This window comes from Chionomys nivalis, chromosome 17 (genome assembly GCF_950005125.1).
Source record: "Chionomys nivalis chromosome 17, mChiNiv1.1, whole genome shotgun sequence".
Classification (NCBI taxonomy): domain Eukaryota; kingdom Metazoa; phylum Chordata; class Mammalia; order Rodentia; family Cricetidae; genus Chionomys; species Chionomys nivalis.
Window position 1 is genome coordinate 16,060,913 of NC_080102.1, and position 13,463 is coordinate 16,074,375.

The 13,463-nt window shown below is 43.4% G+C and overlaps 1 protein-coding gene across 5 annotated transcripts in view; it reads right to left on the reverse strand.

Moving 5' to 3' along the window:
- The window catches only part of Enpp2 (ectonucleotide pyrophosphatase/phosphodiesterase 2), a 110,128-nt gene that overhangs the window by 76,784 nt on the left and 19,881 nt on the right, over nucleotides 1-13,463 (reverse strand). For 2 of the 5 annotated variants that reach the window (XM_057791587.1, XM_057791586.1), the window contains exons 1-2: nucleotides 1,168-1,373; nucleotides 837-936 (exon numbers count right to left, since the gene is read on the reverse strand). In XM_057791587.1, the coding sequence (XP_057647570.1) occupies nucleotides 837-936; nucleotides 1,168-1,200 (133 nt within the window). In that variant the 5' untranslated portion in view covers nucleotides 1,201-1,373. Of the gene's footprint in view, nucleotides 1-836; nucleotides 937-1,167; nucleotides 1,374-13,463 lie in introns of those variants that run through there. The other 3 variants (XM_057791585.1, XM_057791583.1, XM_057791584.1) reach the window with 2 other exon arrangements.

A 13,463-nucleotide genomic window follows, 5' to 3' on the forward strand; every position in this document is an offset into this window, starting at 1 on the left:
TTGCTTCAGACCAGGTCAGCGGAGCCCGGCTGTCTGCACAAGCAGCCCTTTATGAAGCCCCACTCTGCCCGTGGGCTGCAAAGGAGCCTCTTTCACTCCTCCTGCGCTAGTGAGGTCGGGAAGGCTCAGGGAAACTCACCTTGCTTTAGTCCAAGAGAACACAGTGAGTGCAGATCGACTCTTGAAGCCCTCTAAAGAGCCCACTGGGAGGACTCCCTTATTCTCAGTAAATCTTAGTCCCAACGTTTTTAATTTCTAAAGTTTTATTTTTTTAAAAAAAAAGTTTATCTCTTAAAGAAAAGAAAGAAAAACCAACTTCCTTTCTTTCTCATTCCCAGGACATAGCTTTGCTTTAGGGAGGAGGGCAACACCCCTCTGTCTCACCCCTCTGAATGTCATTCTCATCCCGCCCCATCATTAAACCAGAAGAGGTTTTCACTGCCGTTAGTCTGGCTTTATTTATGAACAAAGGGTCTTACCTTTTTCAATATTCATAAATTTCTGGGTGCAAAAATTTAAAGTCAGTTATTAAGAAGTGACAATAAAGTCCTCTGATGAAAACAGCATTCTTAGAGGCTGGAGAGACGGCTCAGTGGTTAAGAGCACTGGCTGTTCCTCTAGAGGACCGGAGTTCAATTCCCAGCACCCACATGGCAGTTCACAACTGTCTGCGACTCCAGTTCCAGGGGCTATGCATTGGCATGCAGTCAAAATACCCATACACGTAGGCTAAATTCATTGCTCTTTGAGGTCCTCTGAAAGAAGACGATGACGTGGATTGCCTAAACGCACAATACTGTTCAAGAATCAAATCTGCGAATAACTGCTACTCTTACCTGTGACAGGTCCTTCGTCCCATTCTGCCCTCTTGATCCGACTTGCTGTGAATCCCAAGCAGATGTTGACACCGATGGCAAAAGTGAACAAGGATATCACCTAAGGGAATAAAGAGATCAGATCGTCAAACACAGCTAGATTAGATTAGATGGACTTCTAAATTCATGGAAGCAGTTCAGATGAGTCCAGCAACCCCACTCCTGCCAGTTCCGAAAGGCTTTCTCAGATGATGTCTGGATTTGAGCAAGGAGAAAGGAAAAAAAAATCGAATTCAAATGGAAGTGACTAGGAAGATCGAGCAGTTCGCGAGTCACTGCATCCTCCGCCTACCTGGTGTGACCCGAAAGAGCCTTTTCTCGCCATGCCGAGGGATTCTTGGAAAGCCTCTGCAGGGTGTTCGCTGCGTGCCCGGAATGCACTGCGTTCGTTTGGGGCTCTGAGTTCAGTCTATTAACTCCAAGCAATCCCACCTGGGAAGTTGACAGGCGCATCTGATTCGTCCAGGGCTCGATTTCATCACAGTTGGTTCACAAATTGCAACCCGGAGCATAGAAAGCTTAAGGCAACATCCTTCTTGGCCCCACCCCCCGGCCGGCCCCTCCCCTGACACAGACACTTTCATGTGGTATCCTTTGGCAACAGGGGGATTTCTTATGTAGCCGTGGCCAGTAACAGTGCATGCTCGTTTTTCTTCCCTCACAAATACATGGTTTGTCAAAAGAGAAACCAAATGTATTTTATCCGATAAAAATGAAACAGAACTGCTTCTAACTTCCCATCAGCTCGAAGCTTTTGCTATGCAATTATTCCATGTCTTCAATCCCACAAGTTTCTTTTTAAACAAGAATAAAAAAAAAACCTCGTAATTCATAAACCAGATAAATATTTCTGTTTTTCCCGTTTGTTTATTCTTCCAGCAGTTGGAAGGACCCTGTCTATAACTACACTGGCAGCAGCTACTCCTGATTCCTCGGGAGCTTCTCACAATGGAATCTTCCAAAATTGCAACTCACACAAGAGATAGCATTATTCCCCTCCATGTTGTCAAATTTTACAGAAGTAACTTTTATCACAATACTGGGACTGCCAGCTAAGCTGCATAAAAGTCCTTCTTCGTGTGAGGAAAGACAACATCACCCCAGTCTCTCTACCCATTCCTGACAAAGGTTAACTTGTTTGTGGGGTAGGGAGGGGGTGGGGGTAAGAAGCCCGCATAAGAGACAGTAGGGGGGAGCTTGATCAGCCTTGAATTTCTCTTGGAAGTGGCAATGCCTGCAAGAACCCCTGTTAAAGGCTCGTCCAGTTTGAAGAGACTGTGTGCCCTGAGAGGCTGTTATGCGCCCTGAAGCTTCTATCCTAAGTAATTTAGTAACTTGGCAATCACACCAAATTTAGAAGTCTCTAAATCGGAAAGCCGTTTACATATTACATGCTTTTAGGATTCAGGGGAGGGCAGGGTAGCTGTTTTCTGGCTCTCCCCTGCCAGGCCCATCCCGTGACTCTCATCCTTGCAGAGCCCATATGTGCATACGTAAACAAACAGGAACCTTCCAAGCAGCAACCGCTGAAGGAGCCCCCACGGCTCTGCTCGCATAAAACCCGATAGCACAAGAGTCAAGAGCTTGTTTACGTGGGTCGCGGAGTAAGCCTGGGTTTCATTATAAACTCCAGAATTCAGTAAACAGCTCATTGAAAAGGAGGAAAGACACTGCCAGACATTCGGTTGCTCCTCGCCGATCCTCTCAGCTTTGCGCTCTCGCAGAGGGGGCGGGCTATGGATTTATCTACAAGCCTCTGGCTTTAGTCTGTATGCCAAGCTAAACTGATCTGGAGTTGATTATTTAGCAAGGCTTCTAAAAGATGTTAACCCCATGTACGATTTTTCGGCGTTTATATTCAGTCTCAAGATGCAAACCTGCTGGGGTTTTGGGGGGGTGGGGGGATCTGCATGCTACAAAGGATCTAAAGAACAGCCTCCTTTTCTTTCTAGTCTCCCCAGATCCCAGCAACTTGAGACTTTCTCTGACATTTGATCATAGAAACCCATCCCTGGGACAATGCAGGCTCTCCTTGAGGGGGAGGGATGCAGCTCAGAAACTGAATGTCAGTTTTTACTTTATTGTTTTATTTTACAACACGCAAACTAGCTGTGCAGGAGAAAGAGGCCACAAAGTGTGCTAGCATGTTGATCCACGTACGTGTGTGATTCTGTATGGAACTGGATTACCCATGTATCCAAAAGGATCTTTTAACCAGTCTGCCAAAGAACTGCATCTTCTGCATCCAGGTCATTGTGTGTCCATAGACTTGTTAATACATACGCCACACATACCTACATATACATGCATATACACAGATACAGACATACACACATATACGCACACAAACACATGCATGCACACACAAACACATATACACATGTGCTCACATACGTACACATATAAGGACATGCACACATGCATAAACACACACAAATATACACATTGTGTAACTATAGTTAAGCAAATTGTATGTGTTTTATATGTTCATATGTCTATGAGGGTACATATATTCTTCATGCGTAGCCGTGTGGAGGCCAGAGGAGGGTTTTGAGCATCCTGCTCTATTTCTCTGCCTTCTCTTTCCTTGAGATAGGATATCTCATTGAAGCTAGGGCCAGGCTGGCAGCCAGAAATCCAGCAATCCTCATGTCTCCACTCCCAACAGGGCTTGAAGGGCAAGACACAAGGCAAGCAGATTTTTCCTGCAAGGTAATCATTATAGATTAGCTGTCAGGGGCAGAGTCAAAGCCCCTACTTTGGCATTGAATCAACAGTAAAATGCAATTACCCTTCATTATCTCAAACAGAGAAAACCCAAACACCTGGTCGTGTATACAATAGGTCAAAAAATTCACCTAGAATAACTGGACTGCAGTACAAAATCTTTCATAAGAAAGAAAGTTCACCTGCTATGATGTTTAACGTTTTGGTAGAAAGACATACATGGCTAGCTGACTCGATACAGCACAGTGAGTACAGAAAGGGGACTTTTAAACTCAACTTTCAGTGTGGTTTATTAACCCAGCCATATTTCAGAGGCCCCTGCCCCGTGGCAAAGATAAACCTAATACTGCAAACATCTTTTAACCATCTCAGTCTCAAAAATCACTCTGATTCTCCAACTTTATGGCCCAAAAGGATCCCCTGAGGGGAAGGTATTAAAATGTGATATTTATACCTTACCCCCAGAGATTCTATTCCACTAGAATCTAGGGGGTACAGAGAAGAAAGGGGGATTTAGGAGACAGACAAGAAGGACACCATCAGTCATTCTGTTGCAAGTCACACAAGGACCACACTGCAAACAACAACATTAAAAATAATTGACAGTGACTTGATTTACCAATGCTGCCCATGTTGAATGGCTTGGCCTAATTCATAATGTAATTTTAACCTGTTAGTGATAGTGCCTAATGTTCATTGGACTTGAAGTTTCAGTCTCTTTATAGCAAGCTGGGGCACTCAGGCAAGGGATGGATCATCTTGATGCTGTGAGCTGCAGAGCAAGCTGGGGTGCTCGGGCAAGGGGTGGATCATCTTGACGCTGTGAGCTGCAGAGCAAGCTGGGGTGCTCGGGCAAGGGGTGGATCATCTTGATGCTGTGAGCTGCAGAGCAGTGATCGATTTCCTTTGCTGTTTGCACAAAGCAGCAATGTGTTGCTTGGTTGCAACATAGCAGTTGCATTTATATACATGCATAGTCCGTCTTTTCAGGAAAGCAGTCTATGGGTCCTTGTTCTCCAGCCCTGATCAGGAGAAGAAGGCTTGAGGTGACCCATGAGATTTGAAAGCTGTGTGACCGACACTTGCCATTCTTGCTCCCAAGTTTGAAGCCGTCAGAAACTCACTAAAACTTTGTCTAAATCCTGTTTCTCATGATTCTTGACTTGACTTAGTATTATTTCAATTGTAACCGCAAAAAAACCACCATGAACATTAGAAAATGGTACTCAAGTGTATTTCTCCTAATCTAGTTGAAAAGTCATTCTGTCTTGTCTTTAAGTTCTGTTTTGGCTGGGGACTACTGAAAAACACAGCATTTACAAAATGAACAACAGTCTTTGTTTCCCAACCTAATGGCTTGAATGTTTTGACAACAAACTGGCTCATAGCTTCCACAATTCTGGACTGCAGATGGGACTTAAGATGCTAACCCACAAAAGCAAGGTTTCATGGGTAATGTATGTTCCCAGGAGTTAGCCAGTTGAGAAATTACAAATTGCAGTTCAAATGCCAAGAGGGCTTGTTCTCTTAATTATCACAAAATTGAAAGCTGAAATCAATATTGCCATGTTTTCCCGTGGGTTTAACTTATGTCTGTGTATTACATTTGCTACCCATAGAATCCAACAAGAATCCTACACCAAAATATTCTGTGAATAACCACAGATTCAGATATTCATTAGCTAAGCATTGTTCTGGATAATAGGAAGCTGAACTAGACATCATCCATGCATCCACATTCAATGAGACTCAAAGGTAACGGGAAAGTTGAAACTGTGGTAAGTGCAGGAAGACATGTAGAAGTCAGCGGTGTTTGGAGAACACAGAATTCAGGTTTGACCTCATTGGGAGGGCTTGCAGAAGACTTGGTAGAGTCCATTGGACTGTGATTTGAAGGGTAGGGGAGAATAACTGGATTCAGACAGGAGAAAGGACTCTAAACAGAGAGACCAGAATGTGCAAACATTTTCTGTAGTTATAAAGTGAAATTCACAATGACCAAAAATATCAAGACAGCTTGAGTTAAGTTTGGAAGAACAAGAGTGGGCAGGGAGGGAGGGGAGACTGCAGAGGTTAAGGGAGGTCAATCATGTGATTTTTTTCAAAGGTAACCTTAATGGCATTATCTTTATCCTTAAAGCAATGGAAAGCCTTTAGAAGGCTTAAGAAAGTAGAGGTTTAATCAGATTTTAAGGCTAATCTCTTTGTAGTGTGGCTACAATATGCAAGGAATCAAGAATGGACACAGTTGTGCTTAAAAAGGATGGCGCTCAGCTTGCCCCAGGGAGGCTCAGGTTATTACAGACAGAAAGAAAAGGCTAAGAGTTATGGGAAAGATCTGTTAATCAACCAGGTACAAGAACTGAAGAGCAAGTGGGTGTGGAGTGTGACTTTTGAGCTAATGAATACTTCTCAATTACCATGACCACCTATAATCTCAGGAAAGTCACTTCTTGTATCTTAATTGAATGTGTAGATATATTTAAATGAGATACATACAGACACGCATAGATACACACATATGTCTAGGAAATGGCTCCGTGGGAAATATTGTGCCTTACATGTGAGGAACAGAGTCAGGAGCCCCAGAACCTACATAAAAAGCTGGACTTAGCGATGTTTCTGCAATTGCAGTGGTTCCTCCTGGGATAAGAGGAGAGAAAGGAAATTCCCCAGAAACTCAAGGGCTGTCCTTGTGTACACAGCAGGGAACAAAAAAGAAACCCTGCCTCAACACCTAAGGTTGTCCTCTGACCTCCACACATAGACCTTGACAAATGTCTACCCATACTCACACCCATGAACACGTGCGCACACACACAAGAAAGATACACGTATCTATTTGTTCATGCCTTAGGATAGGTCAAAATAAAGGACGCTGACGGTAGTTTCAATACATTTGTCTAGAATTTTCAAAACCATCTAAGGCAGTTGATGTAGAACAATATGACCTGAGACCTTGGACATAATAAATTCATAACAAAAGAGGTTTTGAAAGAATTAGCCCCCAGGAAATAAGTTGGCTTTGTTCCTAAATCTGGTTGATAATAAAACACTTTAAAAGTCAAAAACATTATTTAACTGTTTAGTTTCAACTGTATGTTCAAGAGTCCAGCAAACAGAGAAACTGCATCCATCAGCAGACCCTCAGAAAAGCTGCTATCTTGGAAGTGACTTTGTAATGCTTGTACCACATATGCATGGGTGGCTGTGAAGATGACTATGAAAAATTCTCTCTCTCTCTCTCTCTCTCTCTCTCTCTCTCTTACATGTGTTTTAATATTAGTATTTTTTCTCTTTCTTTTTTTCTTTCTTTCTTTCTTTCTTTTTTTGAGATAGGGTTTCACCATGCAGCTCTGGCTATCCTAGAACTCACTATGTAAATCAGGCTGGGCTGAGTTCTAGGATCACAGAGATCTGCCTGTCTCTACCTCCTCCTGTGTGCTGGGATTAAAGGTGTGCACTACCACCACCACCATGCCAGGGAACATTTTTTTTTTCGTTTGTGTGTGTGTGTGTGTGCGTGCACCACAACACATATATAGAGGTTACAGGACAACTTGAAAAAATCAGTTCTTGCCTTGTATCACATGGGTCCCGGGTATCAAACTCAGGTCATCAGACAGACTTAACAGTAAGCTCCTTTACTACTGAGCCATCTTGTTAGCCCAAAGTAATTGTTTTTAAGACATAGGATTGACTATTTCCTTCCAGTGTCTGTAAACAGGAAGAAATACTATTACCTCCTCTTCCTGAAGATGAAAAAGAGGGAAAAAAATAAAGAGGCACAAAGAGTACGTGACGTCTCTGAAACGGCCAAGTGGCTAAGCCAAGGTAAACACTAGGTCATCCAAACCATCCTAGTCCTCTATCCATTGGAGCCTACATCTCTCTGCCCCGCCACATGAGGGCCTCAACTCAACACAGCCAAAGTGCAGCTATCTAAACAGTAGGCTTCCCTCTCCTGGAAATGGTGAAACACGTGTTCTATTGCGATGCTTCTTTTTCTTGCTCCAGACCAGATAGCACATCCAGAAACTCCAATTACTAAGTAGAGCCATTTCTGTTGCTGCTCAGAGCTCTCTGGGTGCTGCTGGCAGCTGAGTTCTCTTACTGGGTGGAGACTTTTCTTTGCATCGCTCATCTTCTTTGAAGCATACCCTGGAAGGTCCTTTCATTCCTTCTTCTCCTTTTGCATTCTGCCTCCACCACACACCGTTTCATTGAAGACTAGTGGACTCAGGCTGTGACTCATCTCTACAAACTCTAAAACCCCAAGGTAGGCTATGAATCTGATGTTTCCTTTGTCATGTAAAGGCTGTCCACCGCCTCGCCTCAATAGCTGGACTTAAAATGCCATCTCTGGACCAACTGTATCAGAATGGCCTGGAAGCTATTGAGCGTTACACATCCTTGGAGCCTACCTCTCACCCAAGGGTATCAGGGAACCCAGTGGTGGCAAGCACACCTGGCTACACTGATGGAAGAGAGGAAACCACTGATCTAGAGGTTGAAAGCCAACTGCTCACCAGGCACATAGAGCCCCAAACCCCATCAAAACTACGGTCTTCGAATTCAGTCTCAAGCTCTATCCCTGTTTGACTGTGAGACCTTACGCGACCTCCTTATTTCTCTACCCTAAGACTTGATTTTCCCATGTGTATCCATTTCAGGATTCTTCAGAGCATTACCAGAAGTAATCCATGCAAATCACCAAACACAATGCCTGGCCCAGGATAATGCTTCATAAAGGGTAGTTTTCTTAATCAGAAAAATGTTTGTTATTTCTTGATTAAAGCTGTGTTCTTGCGCACCTCTGTTTCTCAGTACAGGGTGCTACTTCGGCCTGGAACGACCTCTTCACTTAATCTCCCTGACAAATCCCAATACATTTATGAAAACTTGAGTCACATGACACTGTCCAGTATGGCCTCCCCTGACCTGTTCATCCAGTGGAGAAGCTATGGGCTCCCCTTGCTCTGTTCTCAGATTTTTCTGGAACTTCTTACACGACTCTAGCCCTTGGAACCCTTCAAATGCAGAGGTCAGGTATCCCAAAGTCCACAGAGCACTGCAACCTGCCTGGGATGTCATATTCAAATGACAAAGCTTTGACAGATGAACCACTGGGCACCAAGAACCTTGAATTACGGTTCTTGCTCTGTGACTTTAAGCCCTTACCTTTTCAACTGTACAACAGGGTTGATGGACTACTGTGGTGGATTTTAGCCCTTTAAAAAGCAATTAGATTTTTTTTTCCCAAATGGAACCTTAAAACAAATTGTGAGAACTAAATTTGGAGACGCTGACTTGAGGTAGGAACGTGGAACCATCTCACCAGCCAGCTCCCTCACCCTGGGGTACCTCCTCAGATTTCTGAACAAGTGAGGAGTTTAAGTTATAAAAACAAACTAATAAAATCAATACATTTTCTCCGTTATTCAAATGTCATTGCCAATAATCCCTTATCTGAGGTGTTCTGATTCTCAAACCCAACCCAAATTTGACCCTCGATGGCAGACCTTTTGTGGATGACTGGCAGACAGTCCCCAGACAACAGCTTCTAGAAGGAGGTCAAGTTCATGTCTACTTATATGATTTTGTAGCTCTGAGGTCTTCTTCCTCTCCTCCAAATCTGGATCCATAACTTTCTCCAAGCCTCAGCAACTGCAAAAGCGCATCTCACAATTGGAGTTGTGCCACTGTCAAGAACCCAGAGAATTTACCCAGGATTAAGCTATCTGCCATTCAGAGTGTCCTATCTGTTTGTGTTCTCTGTCTGTTTGCTTGTTTTACTATCTCTTCTTTCGTTAGTAAAAGTATAACTTCTCAGAGAACAGGAGAAGGAGAAATAAACAGCATGGTAAACAGGCTAAGAGTTTGGATTCTGGATTCCAACAGAATGCAAACCTTCAAGATGAGACTCAGCCTCTCTCTCTCTCTCTCTCTCTCTCTCTCTCTCTCTCTCTCTCTCTCTCTCATATATATATATATATATATGAGTGCTCTATCTGCATGTATGCCTTTATGCCAGAAGAGGGCATCAGATTCTACTATAGAAGGTTGTGAACCACCATGTGGTAGCTGGGACTTGAACTCAGGACCTCTGGAAGAACAGCCCTTAACCACTGAGCCAGCTCTCCACCCCAACTCAGCTTCTCTAAATGACTCATTTCTATAAAGAGAAATAGTTCTTATCACACAAGATTAATGGGAAGAACAAATTATATAATAAGTTAAGCAAGTAACCAAGCACTTGAAACATAAACCATGCATGTGCATGTGAGCACACACACACAAACACAGACATTATACAGACATTACCAATTCCTCAGTTCAGAAGAGTAAGATCTCCATCACCTGCCCTCACAGTCTCAATGCCTGTTCTTAGTAATACAGGTTCAAGGAAACTCATTTAACTTAGGGAAACAATAGATCAATGTCTAATGTTGCAAACCTCCCATTTCCACTTTCTCTCGGATCTCAAGAGATGCTGTTTGGCAAAGCTGGAGTGATTCTAGACACGGCTTAGAAGACATGCCACCCAAACACAATAGTTAACACCCACGTAGAAAGTGCTGACTTAGGTTTCTACTGAAGAACTGTGTTTGAACTCCAGTCTAGAAGGAAGTTTGCACTTGTTCCCGGAATGTCGAGGCAAGCGTTCCCAGAACAATGGCCTCTCTGGAGAGAAAACACAACTGTTGTGCCTCTGCTTCCCCCTTCAAGCAAACAAGAGCTACTGAGACTCAGCAAAGTCAGAGCAGAGCAGAATGGAGAGAGAGAGAGAGAGAGAGAGAGAGAGAGAGAGAGAGAGAGAGAGAGAGACCTGGCGCCACCATAACTAATGGTGAAAGACAGCTTTTCCCCAAGATTAGGAGCAAAGCATGGATAGGCTTGCTCTCTTAGAATTTCTGGTCTACTGTCATTCTGCTGCCAAAACAAGTGAGCAAGCCCCTACCAGTGTGGATGCCCCTGGATCCACACGGAGCTCCTAGGTCCTGGAGCAGGACAAGGAGAGGAAGACCTCAGGGCTTCAGAACATATAAGCAGTGCAGATGCTTCTATACTGAGTGAAAGAAGCTTTGTACAAAGCCACCTTCTGTGCTGTCTCATTGAGAAGAAACATCCCCAGTGGGAAAGAACTGAGAGAATGGGGATTCGGGGCTCTCGGACCACGTGACAGGGATGCCGCTCTGATAAGAGCTTGAGCTCACATATGATGAAATTCTCTAAAATTAGGTAATGTGATATTTGACTATTTCACATTAGAAAGGATATATTTGTTGTCTGGATGTCTTCACAGTATGTTATCTTTTTTGTTTCGTCTTGTTTTTTGTCTTTTGTTTTATAGAGACAGGGTTTCTCTGTGTAGCTTTGGAGCCTGTCCTGGAACTCGCTCTGTAGTTCAGGCTGGCCTCGAACTCTCAGAGATCTGCCTGCCCATGCTTCCCAAGTGCATGCACCACCACCACTGCCCGGTCGACAAGAGTTATATTTTAAACACATGAAAAGGGGCTGGAGAAATGACTCAAAGGTTAAGAGCTCTGCTCTTCCACAGGTCCTGAGTTCAGTTCCCAGTAAACCTCATCGTGGCTTACAACCATCTATAATAAGATCAGATCCCCTCTTCTGGCATGCAGGCAAACATTATTTATGCATAAATAAATAAACCTTTAAAACACACACAAAAAAAAAAAAAAAAAAAAGCTAGCAGCCTGGTGTAGAAGTGAGCACCTATGATCCCAGCATTTGGGAGGCTGAGGTAGTAGAATCTCAAGTACCAAGTCAACACAGGGTACATTAGATAGACACACACACGGGCACACACACACACATACACTCAAACACGCATGCAAGCTAGTGACTCAAACACACATGAAAACTAGCGAGATTCTAGCTTCAGAAAAGAAAATTCCAAAGTACTCAATCCACAGAAAAACAGCATTAACTTTGATCTTAGTTCTGAAAGTTGCACGTTCCAAGTTGTCTCCAGGGTCACACCACTCCCCCTATGTACCTAACACCGCACAGGAGGGACAAAGCATTTCAGCTGTGGTGTGTACCTCTGCCTGTGAACAATCTCTCCATATCCCTGAGAAGATGACTTCCCGAGACTCTGCCGGCCTATACAGACCTTTCATCACTCTTCATGTTCCATGTTACTGTCAAGGAACACAGCCTATAAGAGAATCCAGGTCTTGCCTGTAAAACTTGAACCTTAGTGGCAACGAACTATGAATAATATGAGGGGCAGCTGTGGGGATTTAAGAGCAATGATACTTTGCATTTCAAGGACAAACAGTAAAATAAAAAAAAAAAACCCAGCCCTCTGAGACAGTGAAAATTTATTCACTTTCTGACATTCTGCAATGAATGGAGTGGTGGGTTGTGCCCAGCCTTCAGCTCTAAAGCACCCTTGACTGCAAGACGAAGGCAGTTCAGGCAGCAGAGAGAGATCTAATACAGTGAGCTAAAGACGGATGTTTTCTTAAGTGGAAAAACAGATGAAAAACATTGGGTGCAAATGAACCAGAAGCAAAGAATGAGAAATTTCAGACAAGGAGTAGACAAGGTACTATCACCGGCTTGCAGAAAACCTCGTATGTGGTAGCAGGCCTTCAGAAAGGCCTGTACTTTCCCAGACAATTTACACAGATCATCTCACTTGATGTTCTTAAAGCTTTTATGATATTATCATTGTTAACAAGTGTGAAAACAACATCAAATATACCTGACAATATTCCTAAGATCCGGTCCCTCTTTAGTGGGAAAATCATCTTTTCTCTCAGATCCCCAATGAAGATTAGAAGAAAACTAGCAAACTCTCATAAAATTGTGACTCTCAGCTACATGGAGAAGGACCCCAGTCCCCGCAAAGCAGAGGAACTGACAAGTGGGTGGTGTACATAACAGAAACCACAGAGAAACCTCTGATCTAGGCTGGCCTTGTTGTGACCCCAAAACAGTAGCACCAGCCATGAGAGAGTGACAAGGACCTTGGCGTGTCATTTCAAAATTCCTATGCCATCAGAAAATAATTCTTGCCATTGTTAGGCAATTTCCTAAACTCGGGAAAACCAAAGTTTGACAAAGTCATAATATACTGGTTCAACACAGACATAGAAACCTTCACAAGGTTAGCTAGGGCTTATAAAACCTTACTTGGTACCAGGATTCCTTAGTATTAGGAATACCAAGATAAAAAGCAAGCAAGCAAACAAACAAAAAAACCCACATGCTTTAATTGGGAGATGAAATGTACTGGCCTCTTTGGGGCAAAGTAACAAAACACCAGTAACGGATTTGTCTGTGCATACAAGAAATTTACTGTTCAGAAGAGGCTGAAGGTCCAGGATTCATATCCTAGTACACAGCATCTGGGAAGCCCAGGTCCTATAAAAGAGTGTCTTCTTCCAATGGCTGCACATAAGAGGAAGAGTAAATCTGTTATAGAACATTCCTTTATACTGTGTTAAGACATGTTACTGTGACTGATTTAATAGAGAGCTGAATGGCCAATAGCTAGGCAGGAAGAGGTTAGGTGGGATCTCTAGGGACAGAGAAATCTTGGCAAAGAAGAAAGGAGGGTCACCAGCTAGACTCAGAGGAAGCAAAAAACACAGGAGGAGAGGCAAAAGCCACAAGTAATGTGTCAATAAGCAGATGAACGGAAATGGGCTAATTTAAGTCATAAGAGCTAGTGGTACAAACCTAAGCTATATAGGCTGAGCATTCATAATTATAAGTCTCTGGGAGCTGGAGAGATGGCTCAGAGGTTAAGAACACTGGCTGCTCTTCCAGAGGTCCTGAGTTCAATTCCCAGCAGCCACATGGTGGCTCACAACCATCTGACATGAG